Below are 23091 nucleotides of genomic sequence, written 5' to 3'. Positions count from 1 at the left end.
AACTAAAATCACTAGTGAAAAGTAGACAAATATTGAATGTCTTCAGAGCTGATAAAATGAATCTGATCATAAGGAAAGTCAAACTGAATCTATGATCTATAAAATAACTGGCTTGTATTCTTCAAAATGTCAATATCAGGAAAGACAATGAAAGGGCATTCTAAAATATATTGAACTGAATAATGATGAAAAGAAAACATAAAAATTTGTGGGATGCAGCAAAAGGAGTGCTTAGAGGAAAATATAAACATTAAATGTTTATATTATAAAGGGAGGGAAGTCTAAGAATAATAAAATTGAAACTTCCTAGCAAGACTGATTTAGAAAAGAGAAATATAATCAGGAATAAAAAGAGTGCCACCACTAAAGATTCTACAGATATTAGAAGGATAATAAATGGATACTATTAAAAACTTTATGTCAATAAATAACAACTTATATAAAATGGACAAATTCATTGAAAAAACATAAATTTCTAAAGCATACAAAATAGAACATTTAAATAGCCCCATATCTATTAGTTACTACATTTATAGGCAAAACTTTCTCTTGAAGAAAACTCCAGATGTAGATGACTTCATTGGTAAATTCTAGAAAAACTTTGAGAAAGCAGTATTTTTCAAAAAGTAGAAGAGCAGGAAACATTTCACAATTGTTTTGTGACCAGAATAGCTGTGATATTAAAATCTCACAAAGATATTACAAGAATAATACCTCATATGAACATAGATGCCAAAATGATTTAAAATATATTAGTAAATCAAATCCAGGGGGGTTTATTCTAGGAATACAAGGTTGGTGTAATATTTGAAATTAAATGTAATTCACATTAGCAAAAGAGAAAATCCATGTGAATTATGTCAAAAGACGCAGAAAAACTATTTGGCAAAATTCAGCAAACTTCATGACTAAAAAAAAAAAAAAAAAAAAAAAAAAAGCAACTGTCAGTAGACTAAGAATAGAAGGGAATTTCCTTGACCTGACAATATGCATCTGTAAATTCCATAACTAACCTCCCACTTACTGGTGAAGAGTTGAATGTATTATGCATTCTAAGATCAGGAATATAAAAAGGATAACTGTTCTCACTTCTATTCATCATTATACTGGAGGTCTTACCCAGTACAATAAGATGAGAAAATAAAATAAAAGCATAAAGATTGGAAAAGAAGTAAAATTGATGTTTTTCACAAATGATGTGACTGTATTGAAGAAAACCCTATGGATTCTACAACAAACATTACTCGAAGTAATAAATAAATTTATTTACAAACGTCACAGAGCACAGGTCAATATAAATATCAATCGCAGTAAAGACGGCAATTTACTATAGACTAATTTGTAAACTAAATGCAATTCCCATCACAACAATCTTAACAAGATATTTTGTAGCTAGAGATAAGTTTATCTTAAAATTTTATAAACGGGCAAAAGCTTTAAAAAAGTCGAAAAGAAGAATGAAATTGGAGGAACCAAACTGCTCAATTTTATGACTTACTACGTAGCTAGAGTGTGGTATTGGTAGCAACAGACACACAGGTGAATAGTACAGATAAAGAATCCAGAAATAGACCCACACATATATGCCCAATAGATTTTTGACAAAAGTTGCAAAAGCAACAGTGTAGAAAGGATACCTTTCCAATAAATAGACATCAGTAGCCCCCAAAATGAGCATTGATCTAAACCTCACACCTTATTAAAAAATTAAAAGCAGATCAAAGATAGAAATATAGAATGTAAAACTTCATACCAAAAATAATCTTGAAAAAGAAGAACAAAGTTGGAAAACTTCCTGATATTAAAACTTACTTCAAAGCTGTAATAATTAAAATGTGATACTGATAGGGGTGCCTGGGTGGGTCAGTTGGTTAAGCCTTCGACTTTGGCTCAGGTCAAAATTTCATGGTTTGTGAGTTCGAGTCCCACTTTAAGCTCTGTGCTGACAGTTCCAGAGCCTGGAGCCCGCTTCAGATTCTGTGTCTCCCTCTCCCTTTGCCCCTCCTCCACTTGCACGCTGGCTCTGTCTGTCTCTCTCTCAAAAATAAATAAACATTAAAAAAAATTTTTTTTAATGTGGTATGATGTAAGGGATAAATATATAGATCAATGGAATACAATTGAGATTCCAGAAATAAATGCTCACATTTGTAGTCAACTAACTGACTTTCAACAAGTGTGCCAAGACAATCAATGGGAAAATAATAGTCTTTTCAACAAATGGTGTTGGGACAACCAGATATCTACATGCAAATGAGTGAAATTGGGCCTATACCTCAAACCACATATGAAAACTCACTCAAAATAGATCCAACACTTAAATATAAAAGCTAAGACTACTAAAACTCTTAGAAGAAAACATACACATAAATCTTTACCACCTTCAGTTGGAGAAAAGTTTTAGATATGACACTAAAGCTTTTATCTTGATGAGGTCCCAATAGTTAATTTTTGCTTTTGTTTCCCTTGTCTCTGGGCTACAGCCGATGTTAAAGAGGTTGCTGCCTGTGTTCTAGGATTTTGCTGGTTTCCTGTCTTACATTTGTCTTTCATCTATTTTGAATTTATTTTTGTGTATGGTGTAAGAAAGTGTTTCAGTTTCATTCTTTTGCATATTGTTGTCCAGTTTTCCCAACACCATTTGTTGAAGACACTGTCTTTTTCCCCATTGGATATTCTCTCCTGCTTTCTCAAAGATTAGTTGACCATATTGCTGTGGGACCATTTCCATGTTTTCTATTCTGTTCCATTGATCTGTGTATCTGTTTTTGTGTCAGTACCAGACTGTTTTGATTACTACGGCTTTGTAGTTTATCTTGAAATCTAGGATTGTGATAACTCCAGTTTTGTTCTTCTTTCTCAAGATTGCTTTGGCTATTCAAGGTCTTTTAATTTTAGAATTATTTTCAAAACTTAAAATTTGATCTATTCATAAAATGGAATACTGTATAACAGCCCATAATGAGCTATGAGTATATGCACCAACCTGGATGAATCTCAGAAACATAATGTTACATAAAAAGGTAAGAATGTATTAGATATGAAGTCTAAAAACATATAAAATTTAACAGTAGATTGCTCAAGGATCTATAGTATTTGTGGTAAAACCATAAAGAAAAGCAAATAAATGGTTAACTGCAATTACAGGATAATGGGTCCACAGGAAGGTGAGGATTAGATTGTAAGAGATAAATGAAGACTCAGGACACCTCAAAGTTACTGGTAATATTCTATTTCTTATTCTGGGTGATAGGCATAAATAATTACACTTACTAGTCTTTAAATTGTTTGCGGGTACTCTTTTGTATATATGCTGTATTTCACAATAAAAGCTTTTTTTTAAATAAACCAAGCTCTAGTTCTATATATTAAGCCATATCTTTTGTTATAACTTTCATCCTCCTGCCTGCCTGTCTCTAGTAGGTGAGGAAGGGGCCAATACACAGGTAGAAATTGAGATGAGAAAAAGAGGTACAATAAGAAAAAGAATCCTTTTGTACTGAAAGTGATTATGGCTGAGGTCAGCACTACCTTATTCTTTTCATACCATGTTTTTATTCTATGTTTTATACTACTTTTCTTCTAAATTAGGTTCCTATCACTGACTATCAAGAGTCCAAAATAATATTTTATATTTACTTGTGCATTATTTATCTCTCCCACTAGGTTATAAATGTCAGGGGAGCAGGGACTCTTATTTTCCTTGTTCACTACCAAATTTTCAGTTGCCTAGAACAGTGCCTGGCATATAAGCCTTTATTAGATATTTGTTGAATGAACAATAAACAGTTAAAATTCAGGGCTACTATATATGTATTTCTTCCATTACAACACTCAAGATATTTTTGTAACTGTCTGTCTGTATCCATCATTAGGTATGAAGACATCATTATACCAATAGAACCTAGCAAAATGCCTAGCATGTGATGGGTATTGAGTAAATTCAATTAATATTAAATGTATACATAGAAACATTTTTTTTCTCTGCAATGCAATCTCAGTTTCAAACCATCTTTCATTTGAAAGTCAGAGCTATTAATCTTTAGAATTAACTTGATCATTAAACCCACCTGCTTAAAACCCTCCAGTAATCATAATGGTATACTTATATGTTTCTCACTATGTGGCCAGGCATGATTCTGAGTGCTTTTTACATACTGATTCATTTACTTCCCATAACAATTCTATGGAGATGAAATCATCCTCATTTTGCAGAAGAGGAAACAGACACACAGAAGTTAAGTAATTTGCCTAAGATTACACAGCTAGTAGTGGAAGAGCCAGGATTCCAAACTGCATCAACTGGCTCTACAGTCTATGCCCTTGACCATAATCCCATAATGCCTCCAGGGGATCTGTGAAGCCTATGGGGCAAAATCCAAAATGCTTAGACTGCAAATGATCCTCACAGCCTCGTCTCCAGGATCTTTTCCTACCACTTCCTCCTATGAACCCTAGGCTCTAAATATTATAGCATTTTTACCGAACATGTTACTTACTTTCATACCTGTAAGCTTTTAAACATAGAATATCTTTTGTTCTTTTTCCGTCTGGCAAATTATTTCTCCAAATCCAGCTAAAAATTTCTTCTCTGTGAAGCCTTCCTCAATTTATGCTCCTTTGCCTGCATTTCGTCAATTTTGTGGCTCTTACCATGTTATGTTGTAATAATTTTAGTTTATATGATTTTCTTTGCTACTAACTTGGGGCTACTAACTAGGTCTGAACTCATATCTTATTTGTTTATGTAGCCTCAGTGCCAAAACTACTGTTGTCAAAAAATATTTGTTAAACAAATGAAAATTGAGTTTAACTTGAGTTCAATATTCAATATGTAAAATGAAACTTTGATATCCTACCAATTTGTCGATATTTATTTATTGCTATAATAATAATGTTATCAACCACTAATACTTATTTTGTTTAGTTATATCATAGATTTAAACTTCTACTGGTATCTCCCTTGTTTTACTTTGTGCATATAACACTGTTTTTGATATCACGTAACAGAAAGTTAACTATGTGTCTGTTTTTCCCACTTGTACTACACTAGCATCTCTAAGGTAAGATTCATATCTTAACCATCCTTAATAGGGGGCTCCCAGAGCTTAGAATACAATGAAGTCTTTTAAAAAATTTTTTAACATTTATTCATTTTTGAAAGTGAGAGAGACAGAGCATGGTGGGGGAGGGACAGAGAGAGTGGGAGACACAGAATCAAAAGCAGGCTCCAGGTTCTGAGCGGTCAGCACAGAGCCCCACATGGGGCTTGAACTCACAGACCATAAGATTATGACCTGAGCTGAAGTCGGATGCTTCCCAGGTGCCCCAGAGTACAATGAAGTCTTAATAGGTTCTTGTTAATTGTACTTAATTTCAATTAGTTTTGTTAGATTATTTGGTTACCCAAGTATCCTCTTATTTCTAAATCGCTTTCTTCTGACAGGCCTGGCAATTTTGCTTTTTCTTATTCCATGTATCTTCAATAACAATCCCACTATGAGGAGTATAGGCTCTCAGGTTAGAAATACAGAGAAGCTGGGTGCCTGGGTGGCTCAGTTCATTAAGCATCCAACATCTGCTCAGGTCATGATCTCACAGTTGGTGAGTTCCAGCAACGGGCTCTGTGCTGATGGCTCAGAGCCTGGGGTCTGCTTCAGATTTTGTGTGTCTCCCTTTCTCTCTGTTCCTCCCCGCTTGCACTCTGTTTCTCTCTCAAAAATAAATAAGCTTCAAAAAAATTAAAAAAAAATAAATATAGAGAAGCAACTATAAAAGCAGACATTTTCGTTTAGTTTTCAATTTCTCATAAAAACTAACCAGTTTGGGTAATTTAAATTTAGGTCCAGGTTATTGTCTCTCAAACTTAAAAATAACAATGGATACTCTTTCAAATTTAAAGACAACAATGCTAATGACATGGTATCAAATAAATTATTTGAAAATATTTATATAAAATATTATACATTACCAGTAATTGGTATCCTCCAGTATGAAAGTTTCGAGAAATAAAAACACACTGAGAATGAGATTTAATCTTTGCCTTTGATGATCTTTGCCTGCATCTCTCATCAGTTGCTTTAAATTTGGAATTTTGAAATATTTCTCTGAAAAATATTTTATAGAAAATATTATTAAACATATGTTCCATTATAAACCAATTAAATTGTTTCCAATAGTTATACATAAAGGTTTAAAAATCAGAACATATTATTATATATTAATTTTTAAAACACAAATCAATATATATAGTTTCTTCTCATCTATTACTGATTTCATTACACCTATTTTATTTGTAGTATGTAAATTATGCTACTTCTTATGCAGGGTTAATATTTCTAGTTTTAAATTAACCATGATTTTTTTTATATCCTTCTTTCTGGTTGTGAGATAATCAATCTACTTTAATGTTAGTCTTTTCATAAATTTGCTTTCAATGGCAAAGGAAATGAAATTAAACGAAACTCATTCATCAGCTTTATATTTAATAATATACCTGGCAAAAGTAAGAGGAAGGAAACTGAATTGAAACTCATACTTACAATGCAAGAGTAGTTGTGATCTTTATCCATGCAACACAAATAATTTTGAGAGACTGTTAAAAATAATCAATCAGCAAGTAAAATTCCAACTGATCAAAGATAGTTAAGCATGAGGAAATGTAGTTTCTAACAGTCATTCTAAATGTAACAATTTAAAAAATGATGCTGATTTCCATTTGTTCTTACAGAGGTACTAGAAAATTCCTAAATTAATTCAAGAGATTGCATTATGTTACTTAATGAGGTATAGGCAATTAGGATTCATTCATTCATTGAATTCAATTCCCTTAAATATTTATTGAATACTTACTATATGTCAGGCATTATGCTGGGTGTTGCAGAAAGGGAAAAAAAAGCACAGCCACTAGCTTCATAGAACTGTTATTGCTCTTATGGAGCTTAAACACTATTAAGGAAGACAGACATTAATAAAATACTGATAAGAAAATGAAAAATTACAACTTTGGAAAGTGTTATCAAGGAAAGGTACCCGGTGTACCATGTAAATACATAACAAAGGGAATTAATCTGGTTAGAGAGGTCAGGGAAGGCTTTTCTGAGGGAGAGATGATTGAATTGGGTATCTGAAGAAATAGTAAGATATTAGGTAGGTGTGATGGAGGAAGAAAGATGTAGAAGAAAGAATAGCCTAAGAAAAAAGAATAGTCTTTTTTCAGAAAGAAAAGCAAGTGTAAAGACCTAGGGACCAGATTAGGACACTGTATCAGAAGCAGTGAAAGCAAGAGGGAAAGTGGGAGACAAACTGGGGGAGTATGCATGGGCAAACTATGTAGAGTCTTAAATGTTGTGTTGTTTGTCTTTATCCCAAAAGCAATGGGAAGTCTTTTATCATATAGTGGGGATGGGATGGAATGGTTGAGTGACTTGATTAGATATGTATTTGGAAAATGTCTGGCTGAAGCATGGAGAAGAGATTTAATGGGGATAATACTGAAGGTAGTGGGTCAGTCATAACTCCTACTGCAGTAATCTCTGTGAGGGGTGAGGGATAAGGATAACTTAAATAAAAAGTTGGCAGTGGTAATTGAAAGAAATAAATAGACTTTAGTGATTTATGAGGTAAAATAAATAGAACCTGGTGATGGTTCAAATTTGGGGGAGGTGTGAAAAAGAGGAAGATACCAAGCATATTTTCAATCTTCAGAGAGAGAAAAAACAACCCTTCCCTCACCTCACATTCTCTTCCAGCTACTGGCCCATTTATCAACTCCCTCCTCACCAAAAACACAAAACAAACAAAACAAAACAAAACAAAACAAAACAAAACAAAACAAAAACCTTCCTTAAAGAGAGGTCCATGCTTGTTTCAATTTCTTACCTCCTGTGTCTTATTCAAACATAAGCTTCTGAACCCATCCCTCCACGAAATTGTTAAAGGTCATCAATAACTTACATGTTGCCAAATCCAAAAATTAGTTCTCTATCCTCATCTTTCTCAACTTCATAAGCAACATCTTCTCAATATCATTATCTCCTCCTTCCCGAAACATTTTCTAATTTTTTCTTCTATTTCTTTCTTTAATGTTAAATCCCAGTATAGTTAATATAGTGTTATGTTAGTTTCAGATATAAATACAGTGATTCAACAATTCCATACATCACCAGTGCTCATCACAACAAGTGCACTGCTTAACCCACATGATTTATTTTGCCATCCCCCCCTTACTTCCTTTCTGGTAACCATCAGTTTGCTTTCTATGGTTAAGAGTCTATTGCTTGGTTTCCCTCTCTCTCTCTTTTTCCCCTTTGCTCATTTTTTTTATTGTTCCCTAATTCCACATATGAGTGAAATAATATGACATTTGTCTTTCTCTGACTGACTTATTGCAGTTAGCATTATACTCCTAGCTCCATCCGTATCATTACAAGTGGCAAAATTTTATTCTTTTTCTTGGCCAAATAATATTCCATTGTGTATATATACCACGTCTTTTTTTTAAGTTTATTTATTTATCTTGAGAGAAAGACAGCATGAGCAGGGCACAGGAGAGAGAGAGAGGTTGAGAGGTTGAGAGAGGGAGAATCCCAAGCAGGCTCCACACTGTCAACACATTTTCCAAATACATATCTAATCAATGCAGGGCTAGAACTCACAAACTGAGAGATCATGACCTGAGCTGAAACCAAGAGTCAGATGCTTAAGTGACTGAGCCACCCAGGTTCCCCAGTATACCACATCTTCTTTGTCCATTCATTGATTGATGGATAGGTGGGCTGCTTCCATAATTTGGCTACTGTAAATAATGCTGCAATAAACATAGGGGTGATATATCCCTCTGAACTAGTGTTTTTGTCTTTTGGGAGTAAATACCCAGTAGTGCAATTACTGGATCATAGAGTAGTTCTATTTTTAACTTTTTGAGGAACTGCCATACTGTTTTCCACAGTGGTTGTACCAGTTTGCATTCCCACCAACAGTGCAGGAGGGTTCCTTTTTCTTCACATCCTTGCCAACACCTTTTGTTTTTTTGTGTTTTTGATTTTAGCCATTCTGACAGGTGTGAGGTGATATCTCATTGTGGTTTTGATTTGTATTTCCTTGATGATGAGTGGTGTTGAGGATCCTTCCATGTGTCTCTTGGCCATCTGGATGTCTTCTTTGGAGAAATGTCTGTTTGTGTCTTCTACTCATTTTTAATTGGATTATTTGGTTTTGGGGTGTCTAGTTGTATAACTTCTTTATATATTTTGGATACCAACCCTTCATCAGATATGTCATTTGCAATATCATCTCCCATTTGGTAGGTTGCCATTTAGTTTTGTTGATTATTTCCTTTGCTGTGCAGAAGCTTTTCATTTTGAGGTAGTCCCAATAGCTTATTTTTTCTTTTATTTTCCTTGCCTCAGGAGACATATCTAGAAAAATGTTGCTATGGCCAATGTCAGAGAAATTACTGTTTGTCCTCTCTCCTAGGATTTTCATGGTTTAAAATCTCACATTTATGTCTTTAATCCATTTTGAATTTATTTTGGTGTATGGTATCACAAAGTGGTCTAGTTTCATTCTTTTTCATGTGGCTGTCCAGTTTTCCCAACACAATTTATTTTTTTTTAACGATTTTTTTAACGTTTATTTGTTTTCGAGACAGAGAGAGACAGAGCATGAATGGGGGAGTGTCAAAGAGAGGGAGACAGAATCCAAAACAGGCTCCAGGCTCTGAGCTGTTAGCACAGAGCCCGACGCGGGGCTCGAACTCATGGACCGTGAGATCATGACCTGAGCCGAAGTCGGCCGCTCAACCAACTGAGCCACCCAGGCACCCCCCCAACACAATTTATTGAACAGACTGTCTTGTTCCCATTGGATATTCTTTACTGCTTTGTCGGAGATTAACTGACCACAAAATTGTAGGTTTATTTCTGTGTTTTCTATTCTGTTCCATTAATCTATGTGTCTATTTTTGTGCTAATACCATACCGTTTTGATTACTGCATTTTGGTAATATAAGTTGAATTCTAGAATTGTGATACCTCCAGCTTTGCTTTTCTTTTTCCAAATTGCTTTGGCTATTCAGGGTCTTTCATGGTTCCATATAAATTTTATGATTTTTTGTTCTAGTTCTGTGAAAAATGTTGTTGGTATTTTGATAGGAATTGAATTAAGTCTGTAGATTGCTTTGGGTAGTATTGGCATTTTAACAATAATTGTTCTTCCAATCGATGAGCATGGAATGTCTTTCCATTTTTGTGTCATCTTTAATTTTTTTTTATTTTTCTAAATGTTTCTTTATTTTTAAGAGATAGACAGAGTGCTAGCTGGGGAGGGACAGGAAGAGAGGGAGACACAGAATTCAAAGTAGGCTCTAGGCTCCACGCTGTCAGCACAGAGCCTGATGCAGGGCTCAAACTCAGGAACGATGAGATCACGACCTGAGCTGGAGTTAGACACTTAACTTACTGAGCCACACAAGTGCCCCTTTGTCATCTTTAATTTAATCTTTAATTCCATCAATGATTTATAGTTTTCAGAGTACAAGTGTTTCACTTCCTTGGTTAAGTTTATTCCTAGGTATCTTTTTTTAATGTTTATTTATTTTTGAGAGAGGGACAGAGTGCTAGTGGGGAGAGAAGAGGGAGACACAGAATCCAAAGTAGGCTCCAGGCTCCGAGCTGTTAGCACAGAGCCTGATGCGGGCTCAAACTCACGAACTGTGAGATCATGACCTGTGCCAAAGTTGGACACTTAACTAACTGAGCCACCCAGGCACCCCTAGGTATCTTATGATTTTTGATGTAATGATAAACAGGATTGTTTTCTTAATTTGACTTTCTGCTGCTTCATTCCTAGTGTATAAAAATGCAACAGGGGCACCTGGATGGCTCAATTGGTTAAGCATCCAACTTTGGCTCAGGTCATGATCTCATAGTTCATGAGTTCAACCCCTCATTGGGCTCTCTGCTCTCAGTGCAGAGCCCACTTCAGATCCTCTGTCCCCCTGTCTCTCAGCCTCTCCCCCACTTGCGCGTTCTGTCTCCCAAAAATAAACATTTAAAAAATGCAACAGATTTCTGTACATTGATTTTGTATCCTGTGACTTTACTAAATTCATTTATCAGTTTTTGTAGTTGTTTTTTGCAAAGTCTTTAGGGTTTTCTATATATAGTATCGTGTCATCTGAAAATACTTACAGTTTTACTTCTTTCTTACCAATCTGGATGCCTTTTATTTCTTTTCGTTGTCTAATTTCCAAGGCGAGGACTTCCAATACCATGTTGAATAAAAGAGATGAGAATGGAATCCTTATCTTGTTCCTGATCTTAGAAGGAAAGCTCTGTTTTCCCCCATTGAGGATGATGTTAGCTGTGTATTTTTCATATATGGTCTTTATTAGGTTGAGGTATGTTCCCTCTAAACATATTTTTTTGAGGGTTTTTATCATGTTGTTTGTCAAGTGCTTTTTCTGTGTCTATTGAGATGATCACACAGTTTTTATCCTTTCTTTTGTTGATGGGATGTATCGTGTTGATTATTTTGCAAATATTGAACAACATTTGCATCCCAGGAATAAATCCCACTTGGTCGTGGTGTGAATGACTGTTTTAATGTATTGTTGGATTCTGTTTGTTGAGGATTTTTACATTTATGTTCATTAGGGAGATTGGCCTGTAGTTCTCCTTTTTTTTTTTTTTTTTTTGGTGGTGTCTTTATTTGGTTTTGGTATTAGGATAATGCTGGCTTCATAGAATGAATGTGGAAGTTTTCCTTCTTCTATGTTTTAGAATAGTTTGAGTAGAACAGGTTATTAACTCTTCTTTCAGTGTTTGGTAGAATTCTCCTGTGAACTAGTCTGGTCCTGGACTATTGTTTTTGGGAGTTTTTTGATTACTGATTCAATCACCTTACTGGTAATAGGTCTGTTCAAATTTTCTGTTTCTTTGTGCTTCAGTTTTGGTGGGTTATGTTTCTAGGAATTTATCCATTTCTTCTAGGTTGTCTAATTTGTTGGCATATGGTTTTTCATAATATTCTCAGAATTTTTAAAATTTTTAAATGTATATTTTATTTTTGAGAGAGAGAGAGAGAGAGAGAGACAGAGCGTGAGCGGGGGAGGGGTAGAGAGAGAGGGACACACAGAATCCAAAGTAGGTTTCAGGCTCTGAGCTCTCAGCACAGAGCCTAACGCAGAGCTCAAACCCACAAACTGCAAGATCATGACCTGAGCCAAAGTAAGACACTTAACCAACTAAGCCACCCAGGTGCCCCAATACTCTCTTAAAATTATTTGTGTTTCTGGGGTGTTGGTTATTATTTCTCCTCTTTCATTGGTGATTTTGAGTCCTTTCTTTCTCTCTTTTATTTCTTTATTTTTTAGATGAGTCTCACTAAGGGTTCATCAATTTTATTGAACTTTTCAAAGAACCAGCTCCTCGTTTCATTGATCTGTTCTATTGTTCTGTTTTTTGTTTGTTTGTTTGCTTTTTTAGTTTCTATATCATTTATCTTTGTTCTAATCTTTATTATTATTTCCTTCCTTCTATTGGTTTTAGTTTTGTTTGTTGTTCTTTTTTAGCCTTTTACGTGTGGGTTAGGTTGTTTATTTGGGATTTTTCTTGCCTCATAATGTAGGCCTATATCGCTCTAAACTTCCCTCTTACAATCACTTTTGCTGCATCCCAAAGATCTAGGAATTCTGTGTTTTCATTTTCATTTGTTTCTGTGTGCTTTTTATTTCTTTGATTTGTTGACCCATTCATTGTTTAGTAGCATGTTATTTAATCTCCACGTATTTGTGGTCTTTCCAGACTTTTTTTCTTTGTGGTTTATTTCTAATTTCATAGTGTTGTGGTCAGAAAAGATGCATGGTGTGACTTCAATCTTTTTGAATTTGTTGAGGCTTGTTTTATGTCTTAATATGTGATCTATTCTAGAGAATGTTCCATGTGCACTTAAAAAGAATGTGTATTCTGCTGTTCTAGGATGGAATGTTCTGAATATACCTGTTAAATCCAACTGGTCCAGTGTATCATTCTGTCAGTTTCTTTATTGATTTTCTGTTTGGATGATCTGTCCATTGATGAAAGTCATGTGTCAAAGTCTCCTAATATTATTATATTACTATTGATCATTTCCTTTATGTTTGTTATTAACTGTTTTATGTATTTGGATGTTTCCATGTTGGGTGCGTAAATATTTACAATTGTTCTACCTTCTTGTTGGATTTTCCCTCTCTTAGTATATAGTGTCTTTTTTTGTTTCTTATTGCAGACTTTGTTTTAAAGTCATTTTGTCTGATATAAGTATTGCTACTCTGGCTTTCTTTTGACATCCATTTGCATGATGACTGTTTCTCCATCCCCTCACTTTCAATCATCAGGTGTCTTTCAGTCTGAAATGAGTCTTGGTAGGCAGCCTATAGATGGGTCTTGTTTTTTTTATCCATTCTTTCACCATATGTATTTTTTTTTAAATTTTTTTTTAACATTTATTTATTTTTGAGACAGAGAGAGACAGAGCATGAACGGGGGAGGGGCAGAGAGAGAGGGAGACACAGAATCGGAAGCAGGCTCCAGGCTCTGAGCCATCAGCCCAGAGCCTGACGCGGGGCTCGAACTCACGGACCGCGAGATCGTGACCTGAGCCGAAGTCGGACGCTCAACCAACTGAGCCACCCAGGCGCCCCACACCACCATATGTATTTTGATTGGAAGTTTTATATTCAAAGTAATCACTGATAGATATGAATTTATTGCCATTTTGTTACTTGTTTTGTGGTTGTTTTGTAGTTTTTATCTGATCCTTTCTTTTTTTTTTCTCTCCTTCATGGTTTGCTGGGCTTTTTTTAGTGATATACTTAGGTTCCTTACTCTTCATTTATTGTGTTTCTATTACTGTTTTTTGACTTTTGGTTACCATTAGATTTATATATAACATCTTTTGCATATAGCAGTCCATATTTAGCTGATTTTCACTTATTTTTTAACTCATTCTTTACTCCTCTCCCCTCCATGCTTCAGATATTTGGTATCATTTTTACACCCTTTTATTTTGTGATTCCTGTGTTTCTTATTCTTACTTATGCTTTTCGCTTTTCCATTCTTTTAACATTTCTTGTAGGGCTGGTATAGTGATCATGAGTTCTTTTGACTTTTGTTTGTCTGAGAAACTATCTCTCCTTCTATTCTGAGTGATAGCCATGCTGGATAGAGTATTCTTGGCTGCAAATTTTTCCTTTTGAGCACTTTGAATACATCATGTCAATCCCTTCTGGCCTGCAAAGTTTCTGCTGAAAAATCAGTTTATAGCTTAATGGGCTTTCCTTTGTAAGTAGCTATCTTCTTTTCTCTTGCACCTTTAACATTCTTTATCACTTTTTTTTTGACATTTTAATTACTATGTGTCTTGGTGTGGACCTTCTTAGGTTGAATTTGTTAGGGGATCTCTGTGCCTCCTGTATTTGGATCTCTGTTTCCCTCCCCAGATTTAGGAAGTTTTCAGATATTATTTCTTCAAATACATTTTTGTCCCTCCCCCCCTTTCTCTTTCTTCTTCTGGGATCCTTCTAATATGAAAGTAATTATGCTTGATGGAGCCACTGAGTTATATAAGTCTGTTCTTCACTTTATCTTAGCCCAAAGGCTGGGAGGCAATGTCTATTCTCATCATGCAGTATTTGTCTCTCACCTATTCAGCTTGATTACTTTCCTTTATTCTATCCTCCACATCACTGATATGTTCCTCTGCTTCCTGTAGCCTACTATTTATTCCATCTATTGTATTTTTAATTTCATGTATTCTGTTCTTCATCTCTGATATATTATTTTTTATCCTTTTTTCAAGGTTTTTACTGGTGTCTTCCACCATTTTTTGAAGTCCAGTGACTATCTTAAGTTCATTACTTTAAATTTTGTATCAGGCATATGATTTATTTCTCTTTCACTTAAACTTCCTGCTGTGATTTTGTTTTGTTTTTTCATTTGAGACATATTTCTCTGTCTCCTCATTTTGTCTAACCTTCTGTGTCTGTTTCTTATGTGTTAGGAGTCAGCTGTGTCTTCTGCTCTTGAAAGTAGTGGCTTTATGAAGAAGAGGTCCTGTAGTGTCCCGCAGTGCAGTATTCCCTGTTCACCAGAACCTGGCTCTTCAGAGGAGTCTCCTATGTGTGTTGCCTGCATCCTGCTATTGTGTCTGAGTCGCTTTTCATTTCAGTCCAGATGTCTGCCCTGACTTTTTGCCTATTGTAGGCTGTGCTTGCTCTCTGCAATGTTAATGAGGTCCAGGTAGGCCAGCTCTGGGGGTGTGACAGCAGAAGGATGTGGGGGCAGGGCGGTGGTGTTAGCAAAATTTGTACCCAACCCTTAGTCCTAGGCTGAACCTCCCACAGCCTAGTGGGAGGGTGTAGTGGTGGCAGCCAAAGCGGGGGTGGGGGGTGCTTGGCAGCTGGGTGGGGCACATGTGATGTTAGCAAAATTTGCACTGAGCTACTAGTCCTAAGTTGGACCCTCCAACGTGTGGTGGCTGCAGGAGCACAGCATGTACAGGCAGTGGGTGGGTGCAGTGTGCATAGCATTAACAAAAGCTGCACTGGGTCCAGAGCTGAGACAGCAAGCTTGGAGTTGGTGAGTCCTCAGAAGAATTTTTGGGCAGGGCACAGTACTAGCAGGTTAGGTAGCAAGTGCCTGTGCAGTGCCACCCCTCCCAGATGGCTCTGTGTTTATGTTTGGGGGCAGGGGAGGAAAATGGCACCTGCCAACTCCTTTGTTCCCAGAGAAATCCCCCAATAAGCTCTGAAATCAGTAGAAACAGATCTCCCTCCCATTCTTCAAGCTGTTGCTTCTATGTTGCCTCTCCTCAGGCTGTTGTTGCTTTGAGGGCAGACACCCAGCTATCACTTGCCCTCTGACGTTGAAAACTCCAGGCTCCAAGTTGTGCTGGTTATACAATCTCACAGAATTCAGCCCTGTTGGTTTTCAAAGCCAGACTTATGGGGATTTGCTTTCCCTGTGTGGGCTTCCTGGTATTTTCCCCTCTCCATAACCACAGCTCTCTCCCTCCTGTGGGCAACTCTTGACCACAGTTTCTGCATTTCCTAGTTTCTCTGATACAGCTTCTCCACATTTAGTTGGGGAGGTTGTTCTGCCAGTCTTTGGATCTCTTTCTGGTTTATTGACTTAGATATGAGTGATATCTAGCTGTAAATATGGGATGGGGGTATGCTTAGGATCTTCCTACTCTGCCATCTTCCCAGCACCCTTGAAACATTTCCTAATTTTGACTTCCTTGACAGTGTACCTTTCTGTTTTTCCGGTTAAATATTGACTCTTCTATTGTTTTGCTAGATTTCTAAATGTTGGTGGGCTGAAGGGCACAGTCCGAAGTTCTTCTCTTCCCTTCCAGCAATCACTCCCTGGTTAGTCTCACCCAGTTCTATAAACTTAGATACCCTCTATTAATTGATACCCTATATATTCAGGCTTGACTTCTCTCCTAAAAGTTCCTACATGTATATCTGAGGATTTGACATTTCTAATGGATGTCCAATAGACTTTCAAACTTTTATCCAAGATATAATTTGGATTAATTCCTAGTTTATCACTATTCCCTCAGCCTGCTCCTCTTTCTAATCATCTTTTCATTTCAGTAAATGACATGATCAACTACTCAGTTCCTCATGGTAAAAACGTAGATGTTAGCATTAATTCTGTCATTTCACTTATCTTTCCTTACCTCATCCAACCTATCAGCAAGCCCTGCTAACTTTACCTGCAAAACACATCCCCAATCCAACCCCTTCTTTCCATATCCTTTACTTCCATCTTAGTCCAAGACACTATCATCTCTGACCTGAACTATGAAATAGCCTCCTAAAGCTCTCTGCTTTCACTCTTGCTCAATTAAAATTTAGGCTTCACAGAGAAGTAAGAAAAATCTTTTAAAAATATGAATCAGAACTCTCATACATTGCTGGTTGGAGTAAGTACCCACTTTGGAAAACTCTTTAGCAATTTGCTATAAAGTTAACTATATGATCCAGCAATTCCACTCTTAGGTATTTACCCAAGAGAAGTGAAAACACATGTACAAAAATATTTATACAAGAATGTTCATAGCAGCCTTATTCCTAATAACTAAAAACTGGAAATGACCCAAATGTCCATTAACAGAATAAGTAAACTGAGGTATATTTATACACTGAAATACTACTCATTAGTAAAAAGAATGGAATACACATAAATACAACAACATGCATGAATCTCAAAAATATGTTAAATGAAAAAAAAGTAGACATAAAAAAGTCCATATGATTCTATGATTCTATTTGAATGAAATTCAAGACTAGACAAAATTAATCTATGGTAATAAAAATCAGGATAATGATTGCTTTTGGGTGGGAGGTGGGGAGTGATGCCTGGAAAGGAGCATGAGGGAAATTTACAGGGTGATGGAAATTTGTATATTTTGACTGAGGCTGTAAATACATGGGAATATATTTGCTGAAATTCATCATCATACATTTAAAATCTATGTACTTTATTTTATGTAAATTATATCTAAAATTTTAAAGAGTGTTACAAAAATGTAAATCATCTATAGGTGACATTATAGTGTCCTTAAAAGGGGGATGATATTACTGCTACCTCATGGGGTGGTTATGAAGTCTAAATGAGATCACATACAAAGCACTTAGAACAGTGCCTAGTATGTAGTAAGCACTCAGTGTTAGCCATTATTATGCTGATAATATTATTCCCCTGCTTAAAACCTTATGATGGCACAATAAATAAAATCAAACTCCATTTCTAGCCTACAACATCCTATTTGATCTGGCCCTTATCTACATCTTCAATCTCATCATTATTTCCCTCACTCAGTATAGTCTATTCACACTAGCCTTCTTTCCGTTTACTGAACAATACCAAGAACATTACCATTTGGGGTTTGTGTACTTGCTATCCCTTCAGCTTAGAAAGCTCTCTGACAAAGTCTTCAAATGTCTGGCTCTTTCTTTTGACTCAGATCTCAGATTAAATACCACTCACTTGAAGAGACATTCCTTGACCACTTTATTTTTCATTATCTGTCTCCTCCCAATGGCACTGCTAGTCTATGAAACAGGAATCCTGTCTGACTTGTTCACAGTTGTATCCTCAGTCCCTAGAACAATGGCAGGCACCCAATAAATATTTGTTAAAAGAATGAATAAGTGAAGATTTTCTAGTTTTCTGACCTGTGCAAGTGAACAGATAATATGCATTAATTTACTGAAATAGGGAATATTGGAAGAGTATGTGCAAGAACATGTTAAAATTTACATTTTTAAGCATCAAACAAAGCAAATGCTGAACTAAATATTCAAAACCACCAAATTTTAGGGTTTTCTGTCTCTGGAAAAAGACTATATTTAGACTATACCAGGGCATTCTGTCAGCTCTTATCTTAAATATCTCCTAAAGAAAGAGAGTTTTTCCATGTTGGTAATGTTTTTAACATCAGAAATGTTAAATGTTTCTAAATTAGAAATCAAAACATTTTTTAGTGTCAAGCCTCATAATTTGAACCCATGTCTTCCAAAGAATAAAATATATCTCATTATTCCTTAAAATTTTAATGCATGAAGACTGCTATGATAGTACTTATACTATTATTCTAGTAGGACTTCTCTTTCCAGGCTATTTTAAACATGTAAAGATTTTCCTCCCCAATCAAAGAGTCTGTAACCAAACCTCAAATTATAGAATCTACACTATTATAGTTATTTAGTACCATTTGAAAAAGTCTTTCATTGGATTTTTAAGGGGAAAGAAGTTAAATATTTAATAAACCTTACCTTCGTTTGCAAATCAGGAACCACAAAGCTGATGCCAAAGCAAAGAAACCAATTCCCAAAGTAACAGCACCAGCAGCCAGAAAATAGGTTAAGGGGTTTAAAAAACCTATACAAATAAATGATAAAAGATTATTTCATACATATATCTTCATTCTCCAGGTAAAATTATGTAACAAAGTATTTCAAAAGATATTACGTAGTGTAGTATTAAGACATTAACCAGGAAGTTGGGAGACTTGAATTTTAGGGTCCTGTGCAATTATAACAAATTTCAAGACTCTGAATTTGAGATTTACACAGGGCCTCATGATGATTAGGGTCAGGGCACATGTCTTTGACTCTGCTTGGATTTGATACCTAAATTTGTTTGTTTTTGTACAGCCATCACCTCTTTTTTTCTTATCTAGCTTTTTCCTTTCCCAGTCAAGTTGTGAATCTTTTGTTATCTTTTCAGTATCATTCTTTGCAGTCCTCTAAATAAGACACTTCTCATTTTAAAATTTGTATTATCTGGGGCACCTGGGTGGCTCAGTAGGTTGAGCACCCAACTCGGATTCGGCTCAGGTCATGATCCCAGGGTTGTGGGATTAAGCCCTGTGTCAGGCTCCATTCTGAGCATGGAGACTGCTTGAGATTCTTTCTCTCTCTCCCTCTGCCCCTCCCCCCTGCTCACACACACACACTCTCTCTCAAATAAAAAAATAAAAGAAAATTTGTATTATCAATCACTACAAGAAAGTAGATGGGGGTAATAAAGAACAAATGTGAGAAACTTCAAATTATTTTAGAAATCTTTGTCTTATCTCCATTTTATCCTAGGAACAATAAAAGATGATGGCCAAAAGTTAAATAAAAGCAACATAAAATAATAGCAATGTAAATCAATATATAAAAAACAATATAAAATAATAACAATAAAATAACAAATAGGTTAAGGGTTTAAAAAACCTATACAAATAAATTATAAAAGATTATTTCATGCCTATATCTTCATTCTCCACGTAAAATTAAATGACATAGTATTTCAAAAGATAGTACACAGTGTAGTGTTAAGACATTAATCAGGAGGTCAGGAGACAAACTTGCAAGTTTATAATTGGAAAAGCCTATTGGAATTATATGGTATAACTCTTTCATTTTACAGATGATAAAATTGAGATCCACGTAAGAGAAGGACCTGAATTGAGATTAGGCAGCAGATTAAAGCCAATCCTTTGTTTTTGTTTTTATTTTGTTTTTTTCCTATTATCCCTACTACCAATCATCTTGATACTGGTATATATTGAAAAGAATTAAAACTAAAGAATACATGATGTAATTATAGTCAAGTTGGTCAAGTATTTATTAAGATTCTGGTATCTGATACCTAAAAATAAAGCAAGTTGTGGGAAACTTTCACAGAAAGCTGTATACAACATGAAGGGCCTTAAAACAATTTAAAAGTAAAGTTGACCCTTGAACTACATGAGGGTCAGGGGCACCAACCTCTGCATAGTCACAAATCCATATATAACTTTTGACTCCCTCAAAACTTAACTACTTACATATATAAATATATAAACAATAGCTTACTATTGACAGGAAGCCTTACCAATGTATAGTCAATTAACACATATTTTGTATGTTGTATGTATTACATACTGTAGTCTTACAATAAATAAGCTAGAGAAAAGAAAATAATAAGAAAATCATGAGGAGAAAATACACTGATAGTCCTATACTATATCAAAAATCATCAACTTATAAGTGGACCTGCACAGTTCAACCCATGTTGCTCAAAGGTTGACTGCATGTTACCTGGGAAAAAAAGGCTTTAAAAATGTAAAACTATAGAATACAAACTGATGGTTACCAGAAGAGAGGTGAGTAGGGTGATGGGTTAAATAGGTGATGGGGATTAAGGAGTGCACTTGTGATGAGCACTGGGTGTTGGATGAAAGTTTTGAATCACTAAATTATATGCCTGAAACTAATATTACACTGTATGTTAACTAACTGGAATTTAAATAAAAATTTAAAAAGTAAAATAAAACTTATGAAGATCTTTATATGAGAACACATCATAAATTCCACTAAAAATATGACATGATAAAGACTTTGTTGTTCCCATACTTTTGTTATTTCCTAAGTAATTTCCAGTTTCCAAGATGGTGCCTCTCAAGTCTTAGTTTTCTTTGGGTTCAAAAAATGTCTAAATTTGGGAATTAATGGTACCAAAAAGTTATACCAAAAAGTGATACTTATAATACGAAAAAAAAAACCCTTTTAAGTGCACATTAGGAAGTCACTTAAATATGTTATGATGATGTTACGTATAAAAAATATCATATTCTTTAATTATTTAGTGCAGGGTTTCCCCACTTCAATACTAATTATCTTTTGGACCAGATAATGTGTTGTAAGGATTGTCCTGTGCATTGTACTAAAGATGTCTCCAGGCAAATGTATTCTGGGGGCAAAACTGCCCCCAGTTGAGAATCATTGGCACAGTGGTATGAGGAAATATCAGATAGCATTCAATGATAAAAGCAAGACAGATAAAATGCATATTTTTTAAAAATTGAAAAAGAAATAGTTGTACTCAAATATAAGATAAAGATTTCTAGAGGTGCCTGGCTGGCTCAGTTGGAAGAGCATGCAACTCTTTATTTCTGGGTCATGAATTTGAGCCCTATGAGGGGTGTAGCGATTACTTAAAGAAATAAAACTTTGAAAAAAAAAAAAAGATAAAAATTTCTATAGACAAAAAAAAAAAAAAAAGAAAGAAAGAAAAGCAACACAGAGACATAAGTAGAGGCTAAAATCACAAGCATGTGAAGCACTGAGATCTGGAAGCAAGAATTAGCTAGAAGAAACAGAGAAAATCATTGCGACAAGACCTAGATCAAACCATCCTTTGGTACTGTGAATGACCCTATAGTAACAAAATCTCTGTGGGAATGGAGTCCTGAACCACCAATAAAAGACCTAAGAAGGGGGTGCCTGGGTGGTTCAGTCAGTTAAGCTTCTGACTTTGGCTTAGGTCATGATCTGGCGATTCATGAGTTGGAGCTCACATTGGGCTCTGAGCTGACAGCATGGAACCTGGAGCCTGCTTCGGATTCTGTGTCTCCCTCTCTCTCTGCCCCTAACCCCTCGAGCACGCTTGCTCCCTCTCTCTCAGAAATAAATAAACATTAAAAAATTTTTTAAAAGACGAAGAAGGAATCTTGGAAAATGAAAAATTAAAAAATTTCATGATAAAGTCTTCTTTGAACACAATTAATAAAATGAAAGATAAGACTGAGAAACTTGCCAAGTTACATAAAGAAACGAAAAATATAAAGAAATTATGAGACTTGGAAAAGATTAGGAGTGTATATTTAAAAGTAATATGGGTTCCAAAAAAAAAAAAAAAAGAATAGAAGAGTAGCAGAGAAGAGGTATCTGGAGCAACAACCTAAGAAGGATTTTAGTTTAAAAATTTTTTTAATTTATACATAATAAAATTAATTGGTGTGTGTGTGTGTGGTTCCATACGTTTTGACAAATACAAAGAGTGGGTTTTTTTTCTTTTTTTTTTTTTAATTTTTTTTTTTAACGTTTATTTATTTTTGAGACAGAGAGAGACAGAGCATGAACGGGGGAGGGTCAGAGAGAGAGGGAGACACAGAATCTGAAACAGGCTCCAGGCTCTGAGCAGTCAGCACAGAGCCCGACGCAGGGCTCGAACTCACATACCGCGAGATCGTGACCTGAGCCGAAGTTGGATGCTTAACCGACTGAGCCACCCAGGCGCCCCAAAGAGTGTTTAATCACATCACCATAACCAAGTTACATGACACTTTCATCACCTCCCCAAATTTCCTCATACTGCCTCTTAGTGGTCAAGCACCAATTGCTGGCAACCATTATTTTCAATCCCCATTCTCTATCCTTATACTTTTGCCTTTTCCAGAATTTCATATAAATGGAATCATACAGCATGTGGCCTTTTGAGTCTGGCTTTTTTCACTTAGCATAATGCATCTGAGATTCACCCACATTGCTGCATGTATCAATAGTTCATTTCTTTTTATTGTTGAGTAACATCCCATTTTACGGATGTACCAGGTTTGTTTATTCCCCAGCTGAGAGACAGTGGTTGTTTCCAGTTTGGGGTTGTTAGATTAAAGCTACTATACATTTGCATAAAAGTGTTTGTTTGAACATAAGTTTTTATTTCAGTAGGGTCATGTAGCATGTATATATTTAAATGTATTGGGGTCCCTTGAGGGGCTCAG

The 23091-nt window shown here is 35.4% G+C and overlaps 1 protein-coding gene across 2 annotated transcripts in view; it reads right to left on the bottom strand.

The window, feature by feature from the left end:
* The window catches only part of CC1H1orf185 (chromosome C1 C1orf185 homolog), a 35504-nt gene that overhangs the window by 7115 nt on the left and 5298 nt on the right, over positions 1-23091 (bottom strand). For both annotated transcript variants that reach the window (XM_042952940.1, XM_042952941.1), the window contains exons 2-3: positions 18830-18935; positions 5972-6107 (exon numbers count right to left, since the gene is read on the bottom strand). In XM_042952940.1, coding sequence (XP_042808874.1) covers positions 5972-6107; positions 18830-18935 — 242 coding nt within the window. The remainder of the gene's footprint in view (positions 1-5971; positions 6108-18829; positions 18936-23091) is intronic.

The sequence above is a fragment of the Panthera leo genome, chromosome C1 (genome assembly GCF_018350215.1).
Source record: "Panthera leo isolate Ple1 chromosome C1, P.leo_Ple1_pat1.1, whole genome shotgun sequence".
Classification (NCBI taxonomy): Eukaryota; Metazoa; Chordata; class Mammalia; order Carnivora; family Felidae; genus Panthera; species Panthera leo.
The sequence above is the reverse complement of the archived record's forward strand: the minus strand, read 5'-3'. Positions and strand labels throughout refer to the sequence as shown.